At 40.3% G+C, this 26,632-nt stretch overlaps 1 protein-coding gene across 3 annotated transcripts in view; it reads right to left on the bottom strand.

Moving 5' to 3' along the window:
- Positions 1-495: 495 nt before the first annotated feature.
- LOC110022479 (transcription factor TGA1-like) overlaps positions 496-26,632 on the bottom strand; it is a 35,449-nt gene continuing 9,312 nt past the window's right edge. For all 3 annotated transcript variants that reach the window (XM_020721438.1, XM_020721436.1, XM_020721437.1), the window contains 3 exons: positions 12,049-12,320; positions 11,097-11,345; positions 496-795 (listed from right to left, as the gene is read on the bottom strand). In XM_020721438.1, coding sequence (XP_020577097.1) covers positions 643-795; positions 11,097-11,345; positions 12,049-12,320 — 674 coding nt within the window. In that variant the 3' untranslated portion in view covers positions 496-642. The remainder of the gene's footprint in view (positions 796-11,096; positions 11,346-12,048; positions 12,321-26,632) is intronic.

Here is a 26,632-nt window from a genome sequence, read left to right as displayed (position 1 = left end):
TTTAAAAACCCCCAACGGTTTTATCGTAACCTACCGTAGAAGCATTTACATACATACCACCCAATTCTCATGTATTTACATATCTAACACCTGTATTTCTCTTTATACATTTATAACACACAAATCTTACCACTATTTTAACTCTTCAAAGGTGAAATAATTTTCATGCATAGAAAATGTGATACATAAATAAAAAATTGAAGTTTAGGTGTGCGATATGTAAATACATAGAAATTGAGCGGTATGTATATGAATATCTTCCAAAAAGACCACAAACCGCACAAAAAATTGAAATGTTGGAACATTTTACTGTCGAACTTAGTGCTGTGCAATTTCGCTTAGCATATTACTTTCAAACATGTCTTAGAACCTCCTGCAAGTACTATATCAATTGGAGTTTTTAGTTACTCATTTCATCACAGCAGTTCACTTTTAAATGCTTACAGTCCAGTTTTCAAGAGAAATCCAGCCATACAGGAAGCACAAATTCATCAATACAGCTGATCCAATCTGCAAATATCATCTAAACAAAAAATAAAAACAATTTTGTCACTAATTTACAACATCATAACAATATAATTAACCTTCCTATTTACAAGTGCCTAATCTAACATTCCTTCAACATCAACATTTGGTTTATAACTAAGCTGGCTCGCAAGGCCGAGCTTCCCATAGCAAGCTCAATGCCCGGAGCCGTTGGAAATAATCGCCCAATGCGAGCAATCCGCGAGCGACCTGTCGAGTGGTCAGAATCTTGTACATTTGCTGCATGGTCTGTTGTCTCAGATGATCAGCCTGTTGTATGGTAGTAAAACATAAAGAGTTAGTGAACCAAGGCAATGGTTATAAGATTGGAAGGCTGACATACATACCACTAAATTTCTATGTATTCACATATTTGACAACTATAACTTCTATTTTTGCATACATACCACCTTATCTATGCATGAAAAGATGTAGTTCACTTATTTTTAAAGTTAAAATGGTGGTATTTTTGAAGTGATATGATGTATTTGGGTGGTATCAATGGAAAAAAGCAATGTTTAGGTGTTAGATATGTAAATACATAGGAATTGGGTGGTATGTTTGGAAACGCCCTTTAAGATTTTAGCCTTCTAGGTTGCTTGAGCTTTCTTTTAATGCAGTCAATAAGCAGCTTTGTTAGAGAAGTGTCTAAAACTTGTATAGTTTTAGTATTGTTTACACCTGAGAAAATTACAAGCTGGCTTATACGTAGAAAAGTGCAATTAAAAAGATCACTACCAAATATTGGTTTCTTATTGTAGCACATATATTAACTTCATCACTTGCAGTGATGCCACTGAAAAATTGAATCAAATTTCAAATTTCAATTCACGCAAGTATTCAACCTTAAAACATCTGAAATTGAGTCCGAGAACACTCGAACATCATTTTTAGGAAATCATAGTCAAAACATGCATCTCGATGAGATGAATATGATGAGTCCAAAATCACTCAATTATAATATCATTAAGGTAAGATTTCTAAAATATATAAAATGACAAAGAAGGAACAATGCAAACTATTTGATGAACTGTTTTTATTATTCGTCACAACAATTAGAATAACACCTCCATAAATATATAAATAGGTCCTACTTAACATATTCAAGAGGGCGTGTGGATACTCAAAGAATTTAATAGCTCTATCTACCAACAACTACCACCTGCGACCAACCACCGCTACTGAATGATAGCACCAATGCCGAGCAACGGCGACATCCTTCATCAAACTTCTCTTCACAAAATTATTAAAGCTGGATATACTATATGAATGAGTGTTGGAAATAAAAAAAAAAAGATGGTAGTTTTTGAACAGTTCACAACAGCATTGTCCTAGTCCTTAAATGAAATTTTATGTTTGTTCAAAATCCCAATTCATCTTGAAAAAGCCTCTCTTGTCCCCTACTGCCAACCTCATCACCCAAAGAGATTACCCTAGCTTTTGAGTTTTAATTTTTTTCAAATTTAACTAGTATTAACTCTGTACTGGTAAAATGAAATTGCATCAATACAGATTTAATTTATTGGTTAAATTAAAATATTAGTAGATTTATTTTACTGCTAATCAAGCACAAAAAAAATTATTTCACTATATTTATTTTACAACCAACCAGACAGCATAGCGAAATTAAAATACATTGTATTCAGTTTGCATTCTAAATACCTGCAACCAAAAAAAATCCTATATAAAATTATTACACCTATATTAACAAGAACTAGGGCAGTTATTCTGGTTGACGCTGGAAGTTAAGCGCCCATGTTGATCCCAGTTCAACTATTTCAAGTGACTCATATATATATATATATATATTTATTTATTTATTTATTTATTTATTTATATTGAAACTACACACATAAAAAATATAAATATTTTTCAAATAGTTGATTAATGAAGCAAATCGATTCAGCCCAATCCTTAAAAGTATGATATGAAGTACAAAATAAGAGGAGAAATAACTAACAAGCATATATCATGTTCTCTTCTCTAAACTAAGGAGGGTGGTGAAGAACTCACAATATTTTGAGAAATTTAACTAGAGAGAAAGCAAATGAGAAAAGAGAAAAATTTCTCCATCATAAAAACTCCAAATACATAAGTTGAAGAATCCGTTAGTTTTCTCACTTTGATGATCTATACTTGCGGTTTTGTGTTGCTATCTTCCCTTGCAGCAGTAATAAGGAATCACATATCCCCTCCATCCGAACTCTTCCGTTCACAATCTTGAGAAGAAGAAACTGAAACACTTGATCAAATCTCTTTTCCTTGCTCTCTAAGCCGCTCTGTAAAAAGAGAAGCCGTTGAGCTGAGCTCCCAAACAATAGCTTAAGAACTAGGGCTTTGGGTAACAAGGGAATTACTAAAATGCCCTTCCAATTTGATGTAATTTCTTAAAAAAAAAATGGCGGTTTTGCAGCTTCTGCGGTTCGTATCTTTTGCGCAGCTTCGCCCCGACCTCTTCGACTCGTCTTTTTTGCCCTCTACCTGACTTGGCAGGGCTTCTCCTTGCTTTGATGGAGTTTCCTTCTTCTTCGGTGGAACCTGACAAAACCTCCTTTGCCCACGTGGTGGGCAATCCTCAGGGAGAGACAGCGGTTATTTTTCCCTCAAGTTATAAGAAGTATCGTGCTGGTACATGTGACTGCCCCTTTATTAAGAATGCAAGTAGGAAAAATGAGAAGACAACACTTTTTTTCTCAGAGTTAGAAATTTCAACCCTAACTGACAAATTCAAGTTTGTACTTATTGGAAAATTTCAGTGGGGAAACCCACATATGGAAGTTATCAGGAAAATTTTTGATAATTTCAAATTAGCAGGAAAGTGGAAGGTGGGGCTCATGGATGATAGACATGTATTGATTTAGTTAACCGTGCCTGAAGACTACATTCAAATTTTCTCCAAAAAATATCTCAGCATTGTTAGTAAACCAATAAAACTACTCAAGTTGTCTCCGAATTTTGACCCCAATCATGAACCTACTATTGTACCGGTATGGTTTAGTCTATCTAGTCTCAAGCTTCACCTTCTTCTTCATCAAGTTCTTTACTCTATTGGTACATACTTGGGGACCCTATGAAGCTATATCTACCCACTTTCAACCTTACTAGATCTTATGTGACCAAAATACTTGTGGAAAGAGATATTACTTTACCTGATGTTACTGAAGTCTGGTTGGACACAACTCATCATGAATATTGACAACAAATCATCATGAAGCATAGACCTTCTTATTGTTCTCATTGTAAGATGTTTGGGCATACCCTTGATAAATGCCATAAGCTTCATCCTAATTTGAAATCTAAAAATCAAGTGAATAAGGAATATATCTAGGATATATCTGTTCCACCTGGAGAGAAACATGACATGATTTGGTGTCTGATTCTATTACCCCTGTGGACCCTCTCCCTGAAAATACTGTTTCTGCGATCGATGAGAAGCTAGATGGCCCTGCTGAGCAACCTACACTTTTAAACCATATTGAAAACAGTACTGAAGGGCCTCTACCTATACAGACTGATAATCAAGAGAACCTTGCAGCTCCCCATCTTCAGGAAGTATCAGGGGTAGAGGCGACAACTCTTACCTCACATACATTTGAACCTCTTATGGGCATAACTGTTGGCAATCTTTCTACTGCAGCACTACCATCTCATCCGAATGAGCAACAAACTTTGTATAAGGAATGACAGGTCTACACTTCCAGGAGGAAGAAGAAAAATAGAGATCTACTTGAGCTAATGAATCTAAATGAATCTAATGGATGATAATCTAATGGATGATACTTTGGTTACTTCGGGCAATGATACGTATCTCACCAATTTGTTAGCTGATTCCCTTCTGAGAATTAAAGGCAGAGGCAAAATTAAATTAGGTAGACCCGATTGATCTTATATGTACCATCTTCTTTTGGGTTTTTAAGATACAGATACAATATGATGGAGAGCCCAAACATGACACCCTACTCACAACAAAATCACAAGGGGTTCTACAACTAGAAAATACTAAAAAGTACATTAGATACAGAAATAAAAAGCCTAAAAATGTAGAAATACATAGTATTAGGTGGCTAGAGAGCAACCCAATTTGGTTTTGCTCTAGGAAAGGAGATAGCCAGATTGTAAGCTAATAAGTTGGTAAGATAATTGTCATTGCCAGAAGTAACCAATGTATCATCCAATTTGTTCCCGACCTGGAGTCGACCTCCATTCTTCTTCTTCCTCCTGGAATAGACCTGTCATTCCTCTTCCGAAGATTGGTTCACTTGATCTTGGTCTAAAGTGTGCGGAGGATGTGCAGATTGTTGGACATTAGAAGCAACAACCTGTTGTACCGGCTAATCTATTATTGGATCAAAGGAGCACTCTCGTGTGTCTTGGCATGCGAGTGAGTCTTCAATAACAATGGGTGGTATGAGCAAAACTGAATCTGTAGCTGTAGTATGTTGTTCTTCTTCAGGAACTGCGGTGTTGGGAAGAGGATCGGGTTGCATCTTCTCAACAGGGATAGTACGTGGTTGTTCTTTAGCGATATTCGACCTTAGATGAGAATGCAAACAATAGCAAATAGTAGAGCTGTGGCCAAACATACTACAATGAGAGCAATAAGTAGGATGTGGTTCCATTTCAACCTTTTGCCAATACCCGTTGTGCATAGTGTCAATCCATATCTTATCCGGAGCTGGTTGAGTGATATCTCTCTCAACTAACACACAAGCCACGGATGATCTAGTAACAACAAACGTAGGACTATCCATCTTAAAAGGCTTACCGTAAGCAGATGCTAAAGAGTAGAGGATTTTCATGTTGAACATATGTAATTTTAACCTCAGAAACATTATCCAAACAGAAATGATAGGGGGCTCCGCTTTTGGATCAAAACCGACAGTCTACTTCAAAATTTTCATAAAACGTTGTCAATATTGATAGCTTTTCGAGAGAAAATGTGAGTGTAATCGACATCATGAGATATCTGAATAAGTATATGTCTACCGTCAAGTAGTCAAATGTTCCAACTGCCCAATAGTTTCATAGTATCAAACTCATTCCTAATGATCTCCAGTTTTGAGTGACCATAAATGAATTTTCCCACTAGAGAGAAGCGTCAAGAGGACGTGAGAGTGTCGGTCTCAACCTCTGTGAGAATAAGTGCAGACTTTTCATTTTTTTCCAAGCTTTTTAATAAATGTGTGATCACCTCCACCTTCAAGAGCCTCATAGAAAGATCCTGGAACATTGCAAGACTTACCGATAGCAAACCAGACGTTGAACCTGGAGGAGGGGCACGAGCAGGAAAGTTGCCGGCAAGAGCATTTGCATAGGAATGGAGCATCGAGGCCATCTCCCTCACAAGACAGGAGAAAAATGGTCTGGCGGGCAGGAAGAGCAGACAGGCGAACGGGAACCTTCTGTCGGGTAGGAAGCGAGCAGAAGGTGCGCCCTTCTACGAACAAAAAAGCAAACAAAACCGCAGCTTGAGGAAACCGCGCTGAAGCCCTTTGTCGAAGACCGTAGAGGCCTTCGTCGTCGTCGAGTGCGGTAAGTTCGAAACTGCAGCTTGAAATCTCGAAAAGGGACAGCGTCGAAGCCCTTCGTCGAAGATGACAAACGCAGAGACCTTTGTCGTCGTCGTGCGGGAAGTTCGTCGAGCACGAGAGAAAAGATTTACGACCGATCGAAGGAATCAAAACCAGGGTTTGGCCTTCGGGCGAAACCCTAGTAGAGCGGGAAGGATGGATTTCATTATATATATAGTATGGTATATGCAAAGCTTATGAAAATCAAAGTTTAGGTGCTATATATGTAAATACATAAGAATTGAGTGATGTATGTAAATGGCGCATTTCGGCGTCGTCGGCTCGCGACTTCGAAGTCGACTGCTGATCGCGTCTCGTCTCTCTGTTCGAAGCCGACATATCGCATCTCGTCGTCTCTTTCGAAGCCGACGGATCGCATCTCGTTGCCTCTGTTCGAAGCCGACAGACCGCATCGCGTCTTCCTATTTCCTCCTTCGTCTTCCTCCTCACAGAAGCCGACATCTCGCCCTCGCGCCGTTGATTTCGGATCTGTGCCGATCGACCTGAAGAAATGACTTTACGACGTTCGTACGCCGCCGCCCTCACCAGTGATAACCCCGTCTTTGTCGCTCTTTCGAAGATGTTTCCAAAACGATACCACGTTAATTTTGCTCTTAGTATTGAAACCAGATTTCTCAAAAAAACTTCCCGTAAAAACGACAAACCTACAATCTTTCTCACTGAGGCAGAGATCTCCACCCTAGCTGCGCCTTGCCAAATGTTCTTAGTAGGTAAGTTTCTTTATGGAAACCCTAAACTTGAGCTAATTCGAAAGGATTTTGAGCAAATGAAGCTGAAAGGGGGTTGGAAGATCGTAAATTGGATGGTCGTCACATTCTTATTCAATTATCAAAAAACGAAGACTACACCCAATTGTTTGCAAAAATAGTTCTTCGAATAGAAAACCAGGTGATGAAGGTTTTAAAATGGACGATAGATTTTGACCCTCGTACTAAACTTCCTACCATTGTTGTTGGCTGTGCTTCCCAGGTTTGAAGATCCACCTTTTTGATCAAGAGTTTCGCTTCGCTGTAGCGATGGTATACGATAAACCCCTCAAAGCTGACACGTCTACAGCGAATTTGAATCGGCCTTCAGAAGCCAGAATTTTGATAGAAAGAGATATTACTTTACCTTTTTCTGGAGAAATATGGATTGACACACAACATCAGGGATTTTGGCAGCAAACAGAACTTGAACAGATACTACTTTATTGTACCCAATGTCGTATGTTTGAACATTCTCCTTCTCAATGTTATCAGTTGCATCCGAATTTAAAACCTTCAAGTAAAAACGCTTATGGATCTGCCCCACCTCAAACCTGTCCCTCTTCCGCTCCTGAGTGCATTCCACAGACTATTAAAACACCGGTTGATACGATGCAACCTCCCCCTCCCACTACCGGAGACAATCCTGTCTCTGTTCTTCTGACTGATATATTGACAGATGATTTATTTGGGTCCGATAAGCAGGATAGTATTGAAGCTCCACATCCCCAGGATGCATCAGGTGTTGAAGAGACATGCTTACCACCTCTTCAGAATCAGAATGTTGTTATTGCTAGTCAGAAGCTGGGGGCCCATTCCTCCTACATGCCCAACAATCTGTTGACCACACCGATCAGGTGAATTAGTCCTCGGATGAGGAATGACAGATATACACATCTAGAAAGAAAAAGAAGAATGGAGGCACACCCTTGCTTGGGAACTTAATGGATGATACTCTAGTAGCTTTGGGTAATGGAACGACACTCAGCAATTTGTTAGCTATCTCCGCTCCTAGAACCAGAGACAGAGACAAGACCAAGCTGGCTCGTGCCTAGCAGCTTATTTCATGCAAGTTTTGTTTTTTTTTGTATTTTATTTATGTTTCATCCATTTAGAATGCTAGTGTCTGATGTATCGTATGGGAATGACACCTTGTTTTGGGTCCTCTCATACAACCTCTATGTATCTCTATTTCAATAAAATTAGCCCTTGGGAGTTTATAATAATATTAATATATATATATATATATAAGAAAGCTCAAGGGCTAGTATATTAAAAGAAAGAAATATGCAGATAGATTGTATGAGGGCCTAAGCATGATACCCTACCCTCAAGTGACAAAACACAGCAAAATATATGGGAGCCCAAAAATCAAAAGTGACAAAACATGTAGTATCAGATAGCTAAAGAGCGACCCAATTTTGCCCTGCCTCTGCCTTTAATTCTAGAAAAGGAGCCAGCTAACAAATTGGTAAGATGAGTGTCATTGCCAGTAGTAACTAATGTATCGTCCAATAAGTTCCTGAGCTCGATTTGGCCTCCATTCTTCTTCTTCCTCATGGAATAGACCTGTTATTCCTCATCCGAAGACTGACTCATCTGATCAGCGGATTGGTTTAAAGTGTGTCGGGCATGTGTAAGTTGCTGAACATTGGAATCATGTACTTGTTGTACCAGTTGATCTTTTATCTCTCGTGTGTCTTGACATGTAAGTGATCATTCTTCAATAATAATGAGTGGAATAGACACGGTTGGATCAGTACTAGCAGTATGGGGAGATGTTTCATGAGACTCCAGAGTATCATGCTCCAATCCAGTAGCTCGAAGAGAGTGTTCAAAAGCAGGAGCATCCAGGGGTAGAACGGCTTGGGTATGATGTTCTTCATCTGAGACGACAAAGACAAAGGTTTGAGAGGAGGGTCATCAGAAAATTTCCCATCAGGAACAACGTCATTCAGATGAGCAGAGGTATATGCGGTGTTGGAAAGAGGGTCGGGTTGCACCTCCTCAGCAGGGATGGTAGGTAGCAAGAAGTCCACCCCCAATTCAGTATGAAGAGATTTTTGATTATGTTGCTTATCTTTAGCAATATCTCGCTTTAAATGAGGATGCAAACGATAACAAATAGCAGAATTATAGCCAAACATATTACAATGAGACAAATAAGGAGAGTGATTCTAATTCAACCTTTTGCGAATACCCGTTGTGTGTGGATCCAATGCATATCTCATCCAGAGTTGGTTTGATGATATCTCTCTCAACTAACACAGAAGCCACAAAGGGTCTGGTGAAAGCAAGCGTAGGACTATCAACATTGAGAGCATACTGTAAGCAGTTGCTAAATAGTAGAAATTTTCAAAGTTGAACAAGTGTATTTTTAATTCCGAAAACTTTATCCAAATAGGAATGATAGGGAACTCCGTTTTTGCATCAAAGTCGACAGTTCACTTGAGGATTTTCATAAAATGATTGTCAATCTTGATTAACTTTCGTGAAAAAAAATACGAGTGTAATCCACATCGTGAGATAACTAAATAAGTATATGTTGGTCGTCATGTAAGCCAATATTTCAACTACCCGATAGCTTTATAGCATCAAAATCTTTTCGAATGATCTTAAGTTTAGGGTGACCATAAATGAATTTCCCTACTAGAACAAAAAGCCTAGAAGACGCAAGAATACTGGTTTCAACCTCAAAGAGAAAAAGAGTAGGTTTCCCATTTTTTTACCAAGCTTTTTTAATGAAAGTGTGATCACCACCACCTTCAAGAGCCTCATGAAAGGATTGTGGAACGATGTAGGACTTACCGATACCAAAATCAAGCTCTGAACGTGAAATAGGGGCACAGGTAGGATTGTCGCAGGAAAGTGCACTGGCATAAGAACGGAGCGTCGAGGCAATCTCCACCAGGCAAGATACGGCCCAAGTTTGGAGCGGCGAAAGAGCGAAATCCGAAGGAGGATCAGGGGAAGCCCTTCAAAGTCGAGCAGAGGAAGACATAACAAAAAAGCTGCACCCAGCTCGTAACAGGCACAACTCGATGAAAATGACGGAACAGAGGAGCCCAAGCCCTTCGTCGTCGGGCAGGACGAAACGATGACGCAAAAGTGTCAGGAGGAGGAGACAATGTGCGAAAAAGCCAAAGGAGAGAAGCCCTTCGTCGTCGGGCAGGACAAAACGATGATGCGAAAGTGTCAGGAGGAGGCACGACGAGATCGATGGATTGAAAGCCGAAGGATTTAACGGAGAATCGCCATCGGGCGAAACCCTAGCAGAGTTAAACATATATGTTAAATGCTAACATATAAATATGCGTGCGTGCGTGCGTGCGTGCGTGCGTGCGTGCGTGCGTTAGATAGATAGATAGATAGATAGATAGATAGATAGATAGATAGATAGATAGATAGATAGATAGATAGATAGATAGATAGATAGATAGATAGATAGATAGATAGATAGATAGATAGATAGATAGATAGATAGATAGATAGATAGATAGATAGATAGATACTGATATAGAACCTAACAATAACAATAATCTATGATTTGTAAGTACAAATCATTTTAACTTAAACATTATAGCATAACTTAAAATAAACAACTATGAAATTATAGTAGTTTCACGAAAATCAAATCCTCTTAGCTTACGCTGGTGATGTGTAGACATTTCTTCTAATGCAGGAACATCTATTAAATGAATCTAACTGGAGTCGGACAGGGAAATGACTGGACACAAGGTATGCCTTCAAAAACTCAAAATAGTACTCCAAATACATGGACTTTCACAAAGAGACAACCTAACAGTTGCAAAAATAAAACCTATTATTTAAGGTTCCACTAGGTTGCCATCAAATCAACTAGTTTCATAATTGCTAGGAAAATTGGAATGCCAAGCCTGCAAGTGAGCCCTAGATTCCATTAACATCAATATTAACTTGAAAATTAGACAGGGAAAAAACTAAGGAAGATTTACAGACCCTACCACTCAATTTCTATGTATTTACATATCTAACAGCTAAACTTCAATGTTTGCATACAATCCACTTTACCTACGTATGAAAAGATGTATCTCATTTTTTAGAAGTTAAAATGGTGGTATTTTTTATGTGATATCAAAAATTTGGGTGGTATAAATGTAAAAAATGATGCTAACAATTGCAGTTTCACAAAAAGGCAATGTGCAATCAAGGGCACAGCAAAGATCTTCCACAAATACGAGAGGAAAGTTTAAACCTGGTTCACAAAGCCTATTAGGGCATCCAACTGACCCATCGCATTTGCCATTTGCCCCATATAATTCTCCATATAATTCTCTGTACCGGAAGAACCCAGCGGTTCTCTTGTCAGTATCTCAGCAAGCGTTTGTTGAAGCTTATCCAATCCTTGTGAAAGGGCATCTTCAGCTTGCTGAGATGATTGCTGCAGGTTACACACAGCAACTACCTGCTGCTCCGTTAAAGGGTCAAACTGTGGGGTTAGAACCTGCATAAAAATACAGCATTGAAAGAGGAAACTTTATTTCCTTTTTCATTAAATACACTTGACAAATGTAATGTCCAAGACTATAGGCAATGGAAATAATCACAGAAAAATGAATAGAAAGCATAATATATAAATTGACTCCAACACTAGAAATAAAAACTTAGATCTTATATACTGTTTTATGTTCTATTAATCTGAAACCTTTCAAAATAAAAAGGTAATGGAAAAAGAAGTAGCCCCAGTTGTGTATAACATTATTCTTCTTTTTTTCTTTTTACCATTTTTCGGTCTTGGCATTTTTATCCAATCCTCATATCCTAACCACAGTCCCCATTTATTTCCACTTCTGATTTACAAAGATCAAACAACATGAAGAATGAGAACTTTGACTGAGTAGATTCAGAGGCATTTTTCAACGTAGAGCTTATACTAATCCTAGCTATTTCAGAATAACAACTTTAACAGGATGTTTCTTAAATACAATTACAATAACAGTAAAGAAGAAAGGTAGGCAGGTAAAAAACTAGAAATGTCAAAATGGCAATCAGTGAACTTATTGATTAGGCATGAAAACCAATAAGTTTAGAGCAAGTAAAAAAGATCTAGTAGATTATTTCAGATGCTAAAAACCTGCAAGCTTAACCACAGTCATTATCTATACAGTGCAAAGGAGTAAGCTCTGTATAGCTGTATACTAGATCACCTTTAAAAGTTCTGAAGGACGAAATCCTCCAATCCAGAGAAAAAAGCGCTCTGATGCTGTCCTCCACAAGCCAGACATTAGATAGAAAACATCAGATTTTGCAGCAATTGCTTTTATACGGAAGAGATCATAATAATGGTTCATTCCACTTTCTACAAGCATCCGAAGTTCTATTTCAGATACATGTGTTTGTAGGACAGCCCTAAGTTCACAAATCTGTCTATTTTGTTCTTCAACCCAATGCCCATATTCCATCTCAAAAGCAGCCACTCCTTCAAAGGAAAAAGAGATGTAAAATTAGAAGAATACTTGCACTCTTTTGAGAAACTAAGTAACCAAAATTTAACTTAAGTCATGCCTCCTTAGAGAAAATTTTTAAAATTTTGAAGATCTTGTCCAAGTTTTTTATAAACAAGAACTAAGCTTCCTTCAGAAAAGTGTGTTTCTTCTCTAACATTCTAACTGAAACACAAGTGTTGTTCGTAAATTAAAAAACCTACTACAAATTTACAAATCTATTTAAATATTTACTCACAGTAGTTGCACCTACAATTCTTATCTATCAAATTGAGAACTTACAACAGAAAACGTAAATCCACTGTATTTCGCAGGATACATTATATTGCACTACAATAGTGGTGGAAAAAAACCAACCAAACCATAATGAAAATGAGTAAACTAAATTTATAAAGAATTGATTTAAAAACAAAATCAAGTTTTTACAATATAAAAAGAGGATATTACATTGTATGCTCGATGCAATAGTATAGGGTTAGAGTTTCCTAATAATACAGTACAAGCCTTTAAACAGGCCAAATTAACAAAAGCTCAAATGTTCATAGGCCAATTATAAGAGAATCAAACCAAACCACAAATAGATTTGACTCGAATCCATTTTCAAGCCTTTTTTAGGCAAACTTTTATCCTCGGTAGAATTTCTTTTAAAATCTTTCATCAAAATTATTTGATTATTTTTTTAATATTCTTTTGGATAAAAGTATGTTTAAATCTAAATGTTTGATTAATTTGGATAGGATTACATTCATATTTAAATATTTGGTCTTATCATTATAACCAAATTTTCTATAAATAGAAATACATTTGCATGGTTGAATAATTAGTGTTTATTTGATGGATGTTAGGATCACGACATTTCTGTGGAAAATATTATAACTCTAAATGAACAACTGGTCAATTAGTCTCCACTAGAATTTATTCTAATCCATAGTCCTACAACTTATCATGCTAGTTGAAAATTACATGCGAGTAAAAAAAATGCTACACAAAAAAACATTATGCAGACTATTATATAATCTTGCATTGAATTATTTTTTGCATTATAAATGACCAAGCAAGCCCAAAATAACACTAATGATCATCTTCCCTAAAAAGATTAATTCAAAAAGAGCACCAATAACCAAGTTGATAACGATAAAAAGGTAAGATTTTTATAAAATGAACTAGGACGAAACACCAATAAGCAAGAGACTAACATGGTCAACTTGAAACAAGTAAAGGAAAACTTATTTGCACAAATAGTACAAATGGAGCACCAACAAGTAGCTATTTTTGAACTATAATTGATCGTAATCATGGAACTCACACCAAACAAGCCCAAAATGGCCAAATTATGAAAATGAGCTCACATGTACTTTTTTTAGGGAAGAGAATCACGGAATAAAATATACTTAGGAAGGAGCACAAACACCCCATGAGGGGGCATTTTATATAAAAAGCCTGTCTTGGGAGCAATTTAAATAAATATAAAAAAATTATTAAAAATAAATTTTAATGTATATTAATAAATTATTACAATTAATTTATATATTAATATATATTACATATTATTATAATTAATTTATAAATATATATTACATATTATTTTTTTCAGTTATATTAAATTATAATTTGATATTAATAAAATTGATTAACAACAATGAATTAATTAATTTATTACTTATTTTAATTTATTGCGTTATAATTATCAACCTATTAAATTTATCCTATGTATATCCTTATAATATTATAACTAAGATGATGATGCACTAGTTAATAAACACAATTAGCAGAAAATATATATGAAAAAAATGAATTAACTAACAACAAACGAATTCATAATGTGTCTTGCAAATTAAAATATGCTCATAATATCATGTTTACAAAGTAAAATTATACTCTACGCCGAGGTGGAAAGTAGCAATTGCTGTTATTGAAATTTTATTTCAACATTGCCGTCTTCAATTGCATAGTTCATACCTTCATGTGACATCTAGTAGTTTTCTTTGTTCACAAAAATTTTTTATGTATAAATCGGAGATGCACCGAAATTTCAAACTACGAATGAAGGCATAAGTTTAGGTACATCTACGATTTATACACAACCAATGCCTATGAACGAAGAAACTATGAACGGAGCAACTGAAAACGAGAATGTTGAAATAAATTTTCAAAAATACCACTTGTGACATCGACCAGTTAGACCGCCGTTTCAATATATACCTAGCTCAGGCGTTGTTCAACTATGGAGTAGAAGATTCTACTTGATAAACATGATGCTATAAGCATATTTTAACGTACAAGATATTATGAATTTTGTTAGTTACTCATTTTTTTCACATATTATATCACATAAAGATGTGCCCGCACGAATCTCAAAGTAGATGAGCGATCCAAGAAGGAAGTACGATCGATCAGATGAAGCAATAGACAATCGTTTCCAGATAAGCGACGACGGAAATCCCTCACCTAAGCGATCGACAGAAAACAACAAACAGAAGTCCTCGGGACAGTCATCAACCTACGGAACGATCGATGGGGAGCACTCCTCCGGGCCATGAATCAATTGAACCAAGATCTGTCAGATGATCGGTGACCTTTATCAATCGAATAGGTCCCGGGCTTTATTATATGCAAATAATTTTGTAAATTATCAAAAAAATCTCTCTAAAAGATTAATGATTAGGAGGCTGATATTTATTTTTGTCATGTTAGAATCTAGGTCTATAAATAGGGGTCCATATTATGAATAAAAGAGACATTTTTGGCTGGTCTACTATTACTCCTCTCTCTCTCTCTTAGTGCCTCCTAATAGAATGTTTCATTCTTTGGTGGCGTGCTTCCCAGACAATTTCAGATTCACATTCTTTAAGGTGCGGTAAACGTGGAAACATGTCTTTAACAAGAAGAACCCAACAAGAACAACAAAAAGAGTCTAGCCAGAGGAACGAAAGAGAAATAACATGCACCTGAGAGTTCATGGAAGAATTCGTTCAACAAGGATTGCAAGACTTAAAAATCCAGATCACCGATCAGATGTTGAGACAGTTCGCTGAGATCTTACTGGATGCTAGATGTCAAGGACTTAAAGCACGACATAGCTCATGCCGCGCTAACACAAGGAGTAAGGTCGGAGAGGTTTCATTTCGACCTTGTGCTTGTAGAACCACAAAACTTGGCCGAGCTATTGGAGAAGGCGAACAGATACATCATCGCCTATGAGAATGTTCCCGAGCTCGTCGAGCAAAGACATTAGAAAAGACCTCCACAAGATACTGTTGCACAACCCAGACAAACCACCCCCGCTATGAGGGTAGCCTCGATAACCACTCCACGTAGCCAGAGGCGGCTGACCAAACCCCAGAACCATCGATCATCGTATCACCAGAAGCAACCTCGGTACAACCACCAGGTTCCCCACGAGACACTGCTTAGAGTAACCATGGCAGAGATAGCATACGCCATCCAAAATAAACACTTTTTTAAGAAGGCGACGTCGATGAGGGCCCGAGCTTTCCTTCGGGATAAAAGGAAGTATTGCAAGTAGCACAATGACCACTGGCATGACACGAAGGAATGTAGGCATCTGCGAAGTTTGATCGAAGAGCTGATCAAGGAAGGAAAGTTGAAAGAATTCATCGCTTCTGGAGTTGCGACCCAGAGGAAAGGCACGCCTCCTGTGGGAGGAGCGATTGAGGGCCTCGTTCGCACTAATGTCATTCACATTGCAGGGTACGTGCCTGCTATCTTCGGAGGAAGCGAGCCACCCAGAAAGGATCTTCCCGATGCTATTGTAATACCTGCTATGATAAGCAATTATCAAGTAAGAAGTATTTTAATTGACACAGGTAGCTCTGTAAATGTACTGTTTAAACAGGTGTTCCATAAGTTGAGCCTTACTGTCGATCGAATGACCACACCAGCCGGTCCGCTGTATGGATTCTCCGACGAGAGGAAGGAGGAGCTGGGAATGATCGGGCCCTCAATAAGTTGTGTGGAGAACGAGAAACAATTCATTCTTACTAAATAGTTTCTTGTGGTGGATTCGCCTCCAACCTACAACGCCATCTTCGGTCAACCGCTGCTGAACAACTTCAGAGCGGCAACCTCTACCTACCACGTCGCCATGAAGTTTCCTGGAGATAGAGATCAGCACGGTCATAAGGGACCTGGAGCAGTTCCTGGTCTGTTAATTAAGAGTCGTAAGCAATGCAGAATATGACCCCCTGGATATCCATAACACAAGGGAGGGTGTCCTCGAAACCAGTGATGCCAAGTCTCGGTGGTTGAGGGAAATCCAGGTAGAAATTTTCTGATAAGCGAGGCTTTTGATGCAGGTCACAAAGAGCTGCTGGTCTAAACCCTTCGGGAGAACCAAGATGTTTTTGCGTGGACGGTCACCGAGATGCCAGGAGTGTTGATCAATGTTGCGTGCATAGGTTGAATGTTAACTTGCAGCTTGACCCATGAAGCAGAAGATCCGGAGCTCGGCAATGACACAAGCAGGACTTATCCGTGAAGAAGTGCAAAAACTGGAGTAGGTTGGGTACATTCCGAAAGTGCAATACCCCACCCGAGTCTCCAACGTGACGATGGTTCAAAAAGCCAACGGAAAGTGGAGAATGTGCGTAGACTTCACCAACTTAAACTCCACATATTTGAAAAACTCTTACCCCCAGCCGAAGATCAATGCCCTGGTGGACTCAACTATTGGTCACTCGGTCCTAAGCTTCCTTGACAGATTGTCGGGATACCACCAGATCAAAATACACTCAAACGATGTGGAGAAAACTGCCTTTATCATCTGTGAAGGCGTCTTCTGTTACAATGTAATGCCCTTTGAGCTAAAAAATATCGGAGCAACTTACCAGCTCCTCATGGATGTAATGTTTGCAAATAAAAAAAGTAGAAACATTGAGATGTATGTCGATGATGTATTAGTTAAGAGTCGATCAGGGAACAACACATCGAAGACTTAAAAAAATCTTCCAAACATTTAAAAATTTTAATATGAAATTAAACCCGCTAAAATGCGCCTTCAGAGCCATGACCGACAAATTCCCGAGTTCTCACTGACCCATGAAGGCATAGAGGTCAACCCAGAGAAGATTCAGGCACTCCTGGACATGCCCCCCTCCCCCCACCCTCAAAGAACACCAAAGAAATCCAAAAGCTTACCGATTGGATCGTTGGACTGAGCACAATCATCTCAAAGTAGGGTGATAAATGCACCTCATTCTTTAAAGTGCTTAAGAGAGCTAAATGCTTCGAGTGGACGTCATAATGCGAAGAGGCCTTCTGTGACCTTAAATAGTTTCTCCTCCCCTACTTCAAAGTCCAAAGCCAAAAGAGAAGCTTCATCTTTACCTCGGGGTCGGCCCCAAGACCATCAACTCGATCTTGGTCAGAAAAGAGCTTGGAAAGCAACATCCACTCTACTACACCATCCGAGTTCTCAAGAGCGTTGAACTCCGAGTATCCCATCATAAAGAAACTAACCTTCGCTTTAGTCACTTCAGCACGAAGACTCTGAAAGTATTTTCAGGTATATCCCATTCAAGTTATCACGAACCACCCACCGAAATCTGTTCTAACCAGCCAGAGCATTCCACCTGTTTATTTAAGTGGACCGCGAAACTAAGCGAATTTGATATCTCCAACATCCCTGAACGACAATAAAGGCGCAGGTGGTGGCGGATTTCCTGACAGATTTCTCTGAACCGAGAGGGCCGAACGAGGATCTGGCGATTGACGAACTAACCTGGACACTGTTTATCGATGGAGCATCTGGCCAATCAAGCGCCAGAACTCGGAGTCTTTCTATGAAGCCCCAAAGGAGAAAACATCTATCACTCAATTGAGGTAAAATTCACATTGACTAACAACCAAGCAAAATATGAAGCTTTGATTGCAGAATTTCACCTAGCCTCGGAGATAAGAGTCCTCCACATAACGCTAAAAGCCGATTCACAACTTGTGAACCAAATCAATGGGGAATTCGAAGCCAGAGACGAAACTATGGCGAAGTACCTCGGGAAGGTGAAGGCCGAGATCGGTTGTTCTGCCAAATTCAAGATCTAACATGTTTGAAGGGTGGAAAATCAAGTCACTAATTTGTTATCCTGAAGCCTCCATCTAGAAGGGATACCAAAAAGACTCGATCGACCGTCTATCGAAGAACCAATGACAATGGAGATACACCAAGAAGAGAAAAAAAACTGGATGAGCCCATACATCCGATACTTGAACACGAGGGAGATTTAAGAAGTCTCTGGTCCGAGAAGATTCAATTATAAGCCTACTAAATACTTGTTAATCGAAACGGAGCTCTTCGGGAAGTCAGCCACATCCTTATACTTGAAATGCGTTGGGGGAGGATGAAGTCGATGACATACTCAAAGAGGTCCATGACGGAGAATGTGGGAGCCACTCCGGAGGAAAAACACCAGCTCACCAAATCTAGTGACAAGGCTACTTCTGGCCAAGCTTAATTAAGGATGTCGAAGGTGCACACAATGCCAAAAGTATGGACCACTGTGTATCAGTCATCCCACAAACTGCATCCATTCGGCAGTCCCTTACTGTTCGCTATGTGGGGCCTCGATATTCTGGAAACTTTTCCTCCATTCAGATGGCAAAGGAAGTTTCTTCTGGTGGTCGCCGACTACTTCTCCAAGTGGATAGAAGCAAAACCCCTGACACGCATAACTACAGAAGTAGTTTGGAACTTTATTTGGATAGACCTCATTTGCCGATACAGACTATCTCTTGTCATAGTCACGGATAATGAGACTCAATTCGCTGACAAAGGAGTGAAAGACTTCTTTAAAAGCCAAAGGTTCAACCTCGAGTTTGCTTCTGTTAACTACCCTCAAACAAACGGCCAGGCGGAGACCGCAAACAAAATTATCATAAATTTGCTAAGGAAAAAGGTAGAAGAGGCAAAGAAGAGCAGACTTGATCCTTTCAGTGCTTTGGGCAATCCAAAAGATGCTATCGACGTCCACCAAACACAACCCATTTATGTTATCCTACAGAATGGAGGCCATGCTATCTATCAAATACAACAACCACAGCCAGAGGGTGCTCTCTGCTCAGCCTTCGACGATGAAGACTTAGGAGAGTGGCTCGAGGCAAACGATGAGGGAGTCAGATTGGCTCTAGATCTGGCCGAGGAGAACAGAGCAAACATAGCCCTCCAACAAGAAGAGTTCGGGCAAAGGACCGCTAGATACTTCAACAAGCATGTGCGCGAAGAAAAGCTTACACCAAAGGACCTGATACTGAAAAAAGCTAACCCCACATCATCCACCAGAAAATAGGATCTAGAGCCTATAAATTAAAGACACGCAAGGAACGTCACCTGAACCTGGAGTGGGGACGACCTAAAAAAATTCTTCCCCTGGAGATATCACGACTTTTTCTGTATATCTTTTATTTTTCAAAAAGGTCAATGCAACAAAAATACCTTTTTTTAATATTTCATCTAAAAGTTCAAGATTACACATATTTGATATCACTAATAGTGTTTTCTCTCATTGTTTTCACGGTCGGGGAACTGACGCGAGTACACTCGGAGAACTAATGCGGGTATACTACATGTGGTCTATGAGACGTATCGACACCCGACAACGATAAGCTCGGTGGGGGGTGAGCGAACGATCGTCTTGCACCCAAAATTAAAGAAAATCCTATGGTCTATGAGACATACCAGAACCCGATAATGACAAGCTTTGCGAGAGGTGCAAGCAGTTGTCCTGCGCCTACTCTTAATTTTAGAGTCGGGCAGCAACAAACTCCACAAAGGGTGTCTAATTACTACATGTGGCATATGGGACGTATCGACACCCAATAGTGACAAGCCCCGAGAAGGTTGTGTGAACGATTGTCTTGCGCCCAACTTTAAAGAAAATTGTATGGCCTATTGGACGTATCAGTACCCGACAGCGACAAGCTCAGCAGGGGGTGAGCAAGTGGTCGTCCGCACCTACTCCTGATTTTAACACCCGACAACGACAAACTCCTTGAGAGGTGTCTAACTACTACAAGTGACCTATGGGATGTAATGACACCCGACAACAACAAGCTCCACGATGGGTGTAAGAACGATCGTCCTGCACCCAACTTTAAAAGAGATCATAATCAAATGGCCTATGAGACGTACCGACACCCGACAGCGACAAGCTTCGCGAGGGGTGTACAAACAGTCATACAATGTCAACTCTGAGTGTTAGTACCCTACAACGACAAGCTCCGCGAGGGACACCTAACTACTACCTATGGCATATGGGACATATTAACACCCAATAGCAACAAGCTCCGCGAGGGGTCTATCAATGATAGTCCTACGCCCTAACGACAATGTTAATAGTCACCAACGACAAAGCTCTGGAAAGAAACTATGACGACCATGTATACAGATTATGCACTCGCCAATAACTCTTAACACAAAAAATACTCATTCCAACAATTGACAGGTACGGGAGAAAAGAGTCAGGATAATAAAACCCCTGGTCTCAAAAGTTATATATATATATATATATATGATACAAATGGGGAACCCCCCTTTCTCACCGCTCTCGAAATTCGAAAGTAGCTTTACGAACTCCTCCATATTTTGCCATTTAGACTCCATGAGATTATGCTATAAGAATCTCAATAGCAAAGGAGGTGTCCACCGCGATCTGTCAGGAGAGACCCTCGACGTACACCTATTTCAAATCCATCTAAGACATTTTCTCTTTAAGCTCCCTGTTCTCCTTCTGAAGAGCAGCCAAGTTTTCCTCATGCTGCTGGGCGTCCGTCTATCGCCCCTTAATGAGGAGCTTCAACTGCCCCTCCATCGCAACCAGCTTCCGCTTCAACTAGCGGACTTTCGAGGCGAACCACCCGACGTCTTCCTCAATCTTGTCCAAGAGGAGGGCTTGGAAGAGCAACGCCTGCCAGGCGAGAGCGCGACAGCGATCGACTGTTTGGAACATATCCTCCTACCCATTGACTGTAAGTTCCTCTCAAAAGCATGAGACCAGAACATGTCGATCGGAAGGGAGGGATAATCTCCATTCAGTGGGTTCGCGGGGAACCACTCAATCTCTCTGTGAATGAGTGCATAATGACTACTCCTCCAGACGCGGACTCCTTGGTCATGCAAGAACGACCATTCAGGCGGCACCACACCTTCCTGTGCGGGAGGAGGGGGCAGGCCAACATCGGGGATGTAGGCCTTTCCTTCCCTCCTAGGGGCATCACTCATTGACCGATCCGCGACCCCTCTCCTGTCCTCAAAGTCAGTCCCGACGAAGATGAGGTGGGAAGCACGACTTGCTTCACCCCTCTCACACAGCGGGATGAATTAAGATCCTTCTGTCGCTAGAAGATGCGCCAAAGGACTCTCGGAATCTGGAGGCTAGGTAGACAGAAAGAGCCCCCCCTCGCTGCCCTCTGAAGAACCTGAAAAATTACACAAAGACTATGAGAATTTACCTCGCGCCCAAATGAATAAGGGAGCGGGTAATACTTACCCTCACTGCGCTCCTCGGCCGACCTGACTGAGCCAGTCCGCCCTCAGCCCCTGCTGAGCGAGAGGGGGCCGCCACTCACTCGTGCCTCTTCAAAGTCATCCTCTGCCCGACAGTTTTCTCCCGAGCGACCTCCCTGTTGTCCGCTAGTCTCCACAGATCATTGGTCATGGTATCAACACCATCCAGACGAATCATTCGTTCGATCACATCAGGGTTGAGATACTGTTACAAAGAAAAGTGTTGGCCCTCGATCGATGCCATGTAGTCTCGAACGTTCCCAGGCAGGGTCTTTTCACCTTCCTTACCTCACACTCAGTGGGTGAGGTACGGATTCCCCATCCGTCCGGGCACGAAGGAATCATAAACTTGGTTTTCCAGTTTTTTATTTTATTCTCCGCCTCAATATCTGGATCTTGGTGTCAACGGTGAATTAAACGTACCATAACCGCTGATTAGAAAAGAGAAGTGATTGAACAACGCAATCGACCATGGAATCCTCATCCTCTGATAGAAGAGGATGTAGGCCATAATGGCGGCGACCGAGTTCGGGAGAACTTGGGCAGGAATGATGTCGTAACAATTGAAAATGGAACACAACTCTCGGCAAAACGGTAGCTGAAGAATCATCTTAAAATAATCCTTGTAGAAGACAAGGTCAGGAGAGAAGTCGCTCGTGGCCCGCTCACAACTCTTGGCCAAAAGGAGGATGGTAAGGTCCAGAACGTAGTGATCCTGGATCTCGTCCACATCCCTCGCGGAGAGATCTGAAACCTCGGTCGTAGGAATGGAGCTAAATGACTCTTAAAAATACTTCCAGGCCATGATGCCTATCACGTGCGACAGAAGAGAAGAGGGAGAAACGACAACAGAAAAAAGCGAAAAAGGAAAAAGACGGAAGCTCTAAAAGACAAAGGACAGGACCCATACGCATATATATATAGACATGCCAGTTAATTAAGAAAATAAAAAACCGTCAAGAGGAATGATGCAACAAGATTACACGTCACCCAAGTTAATCATTACGAAAAATTTTAAAAATATTTTATTCCACACTTTTTATACAAGAGAGGGGAGCGTCATGCCAAAACCCTTGGTTGCATATTGGTAAGTAAGAATCGAATGCGACAGTCGTTCTCGTCTTTGCCCGAGACAAACCCTCGGTGGCGAAACATTTCAAACATGAACTCGCAGCCCAACCTGAGAAGGTCAATTTGACTATCTTTGGGTCGGGCGGCGAGGGCTTCCCCGACTGCCGATAGTTCCAAGAATAAATGAACAACCTCCCCCCGGCTAGCAAGCATATCCCCCCAGAAGGTTGCGAGCTCCTCGTGCAGCCCCATAACTTCTCTCTCCACTTGCTCAACCCTCTCGAGGACCTTAACGACCCTTCTGTCACCTTCTCCTCAATGGAAGCAGAGGAAGAGTTCCTCCATCTTAGCAAGACGACGACGGAGTATGATATCTGAAGACATGCGACCCAGACGCCTCCTCATCCCTCGCAGCATCGGGGTAGGGGGGTTTGTGGTTGTCACCTTGGGCCCCAGCACCCGGACCTCCGACACCTTACTTCGGCGGTCTGAGTCTCGCCCTATCTCCTCCCGCGGTGACCTATGCCACAATCGCCACCGGGACCGCAACTTGATTTACCGTCTCCGCATCATCTTTGGGGCCCACGTCAGTATTTGCCGATAAAGAATCGATGGTCAAATCCTCAGTCACTGAAAAGAAATGAACAAAAAAGCTAATCAAACTACATACCAAGGATCCGCCCCCACTCAAATGTTGAATAAGAAAATAGATCCTCACCCGCTTTTTCTAGTCCTCCACCTTCATAGGAGAAGCCACACCTATCCTGTCAAAGCCACATCTCAGCCTCGGTCGTCACCTTCTTAGTGTTTCTCTAGGGAATCACAACCCCCACAGCCTCCTAGGCAGGTAGTCTTACTTCCACGGGTGAGATACTCGCCCCAGGTAAGCATCCAGTAGGAGAGTTGTCCATACGATCCACAACCCTCTCCGGAGGAGGGTCTACCAGAGAACCAGAAGAGATTGGCCGAATCTCGCAATCGTCGGCTCTATGCTAGAAGACGGCTCTCTTCCTGCTCACTCCTTCCGCAGATGCCTCACCCGACGGTTTGCGCTTCACGTCTAACTTACAGGTCTGCACGCACCTGTCACTAATAGCCTTGGAAAGACACTCTTATCAGAAGGTGAGACTCCTTCGCCAGACATCGCGGAGAACAAATAGAGAGGAAGACACGAGATAAAGGAATCTAAAGGAGGTGAAGCGATGCATACTTCCCTTGAATCAAAGCATATTTTCATAATGACATGGGCTCAAAAATTCAGGGAAGTCCATTATTACGCAATAATATCATTTATTTATTAATTCATATATACGTTCAAAATATTCTTCTGCCTCGTGTGCTAGGTAGCTTCTGCTGAGCGAGAGAATCGGAAAACTAAATATGTACACATAAAGATGTGTTTGCACGAATCTCAAAGCATATGGGTGATCCAGGAAGGAAGTTCGACCAATTGGACGAAGCAATAGACGAACGTTTCCACATAAGCAGCGACGAAAATCCCACGCCTAAGTGATCGACAGAAGATGAAAAATGGAAGTCCCTCGAGACAGTCATCAGTCTGCGGAACGATCGATGGGGAGCACTCCTCCGAGCCATGAATCGATCAAACCAAAATCTGACGATCGATGACCTTTATCAATCGAATGGGTCTCGGATTTTATTATATGCAAATTATCGTGTAAATTACCAAGAAATCCCCCTAAAAGGTTAATGATTAGGGGGCTAACAAGTATTTTTGTCATGTTAGGGTCGAGACCTATAAATAAGGGACCATATCACGAATAAAATGTACCTTTTCAGCTGGTTTACTATTACTCATCCATTCTCTTTCTCTCTATCTCTTAATTGCAAGGTTTCATTCATTGGGCGTGTTTCCCGGACAATTTCGGATTCACACATATATTTTTTGTTAATAGGGTTTATGAACTAGTGCACCTACTTGATTATAATATTATAATGATATATATAAGATATAATCTAATAAGTTGATAATTATAACGTGATCAATTAAACTAAATAATAAATTGATTAATTTAATATTATTTAGAAGTTAATTAATAAAATTAATATTTAATTATAATTTAATAAAACTAGGTAAAATAATTTGTAATATATTATATATGTTTTTTTGAAAAAGCCCAAGGGCTAATATATTAAAGATAAAAATACAGATATGTTTGTATGAGTGGGCCTAAACACCCAACCCATACGGTACAACAAAAAAAAAAAAGAAAAAGATGGGTACATATAGAAATAAAAGAAAAAAATCAAAAAAACCACCCAGTCGCTGAAAAAGTGTGGGTCATCCTAATCTAGACTTGTCTCTGACTCTAGTTCTCGGTAGGGATCCAGCTAGCAGATTGGTAAGGTGCTGACCATTACCTGTAGTAACCAAAGTATCATCTATAAGACTCCTGAGCTCTAGTAGATCTCCATTCTTCTTCTTCCTCCTGGAAGTGTAAACCTGTCATTCCTCCTCCGGAGAATCAGCCTGATGTGGTAGAGCTGAAGAAATACCAACAGTAGTACCCACAGTAGGTTCTGGAATATGTGAAGTATGAGTTCCCGCTACACCAGATACTTCTTGAAGAATTGGAGCTGTGAGGCTCTCCTGATTATCAGTCTGAACTCCATCATTTATAGGTAAGAGTCCATCAATATTATTTTGTATGGATTTTGTGGGTGCCAACATCTCATCACTCGCAGTAGCAGTAATAACAGTTTCATGGGGGAGATCCTCAGGGGCAACAAACACCTCATGTCTGATAGTATCATCCTCAGGTGGAACTAAAATATCAACAGCAGTAGGGTTAGACCCATCCTTATTCACTTGAAACTTAGATTTCAAATTAGGATGACGTTTGTGACATTTAGCAAGGATATGACCAAACATCTTACAGTGGGTACAATATGGAGATTTCTGTTCCATGACGCTTTGTTGCCAATAACCATTATGGGTTGTGCCCAACCAGACTTCAGTAACATCAGGTAAAGTAATATTTTTTTCCACAAGTATTCTGGCCACCGAGGGTCTGGTTAGGTTGAAAGTAGGCAGAGCTAGTTTTAGAGGATCCCCAAGAATGACCCCAATAGAGTAGAGAACCTGATGGTGAAAAAAATGCAGCCTGAGACCAGGTAAACTAAACCATACAGGTATAGTGGGAGTTTCATGATTTGGGTCGAAATTAAGAGACCACTTGAGTAACTTCATTGATTTGCCTTCGATATTAAGATATTTCTTGGAGAAAATCCTGGTGTAGTCTTCAGCCACTGTTAGTTGGATCAATACATGTCTCTTATCCATGAGTCTCACTTTCCACTTGCCTGCTAGCTTAAGATCATCAACATTTTTTATGATAATATCCATAGGAGGGTATCCCCACTGAAATTTTTCAATAAGAGTAAACTTGAATTTTTCCGTCAGAGTAGAAATTTCTGATTCAGAGAAAAATATTGCTTCTTTTCCACCTTTCTTGCTCCCATTCTTAATAAAAGAACAATCATCAGTACCCTCGCGAGATTCCTTATAACTTGAGGGGAATCTCACTGCAGACTCCACTTGGGGGTTACCCACTACGTGGGCAAAGAAAACTTTATCCGGCTCCACCACAGAAGTAAATGCCATCAGAGGTCAGAGAAGGACCTGTCAGGCGGACGCAGAAGCGGCAGCCAACAAGACCACACAACAACAAGAGGGGA

The sequence above is a fragment of the Phalaenopsis equestris genome, unplaced genomic scaffold, assembly GCF_001263595.1.
Source record: "Phalaenopsis equestris unplaced genomic scaffold, ASM126359v1 Scaffold000192, whole genome shotgun sequence".
In the NCBI taxonomy this organism is placed as follows: domain Eukaryota; kingdom Viridiplantae; phylum Streptophyta; class Magnoliopsida; order Asparagales; family Orchidaceae; genus Phalaenopsis; species Phalaenopsis equestris.
Note: the sequence above shows the minus strand (reverse complement) of the source record. Positions and strands in the feature narration are given on the sequence as shown.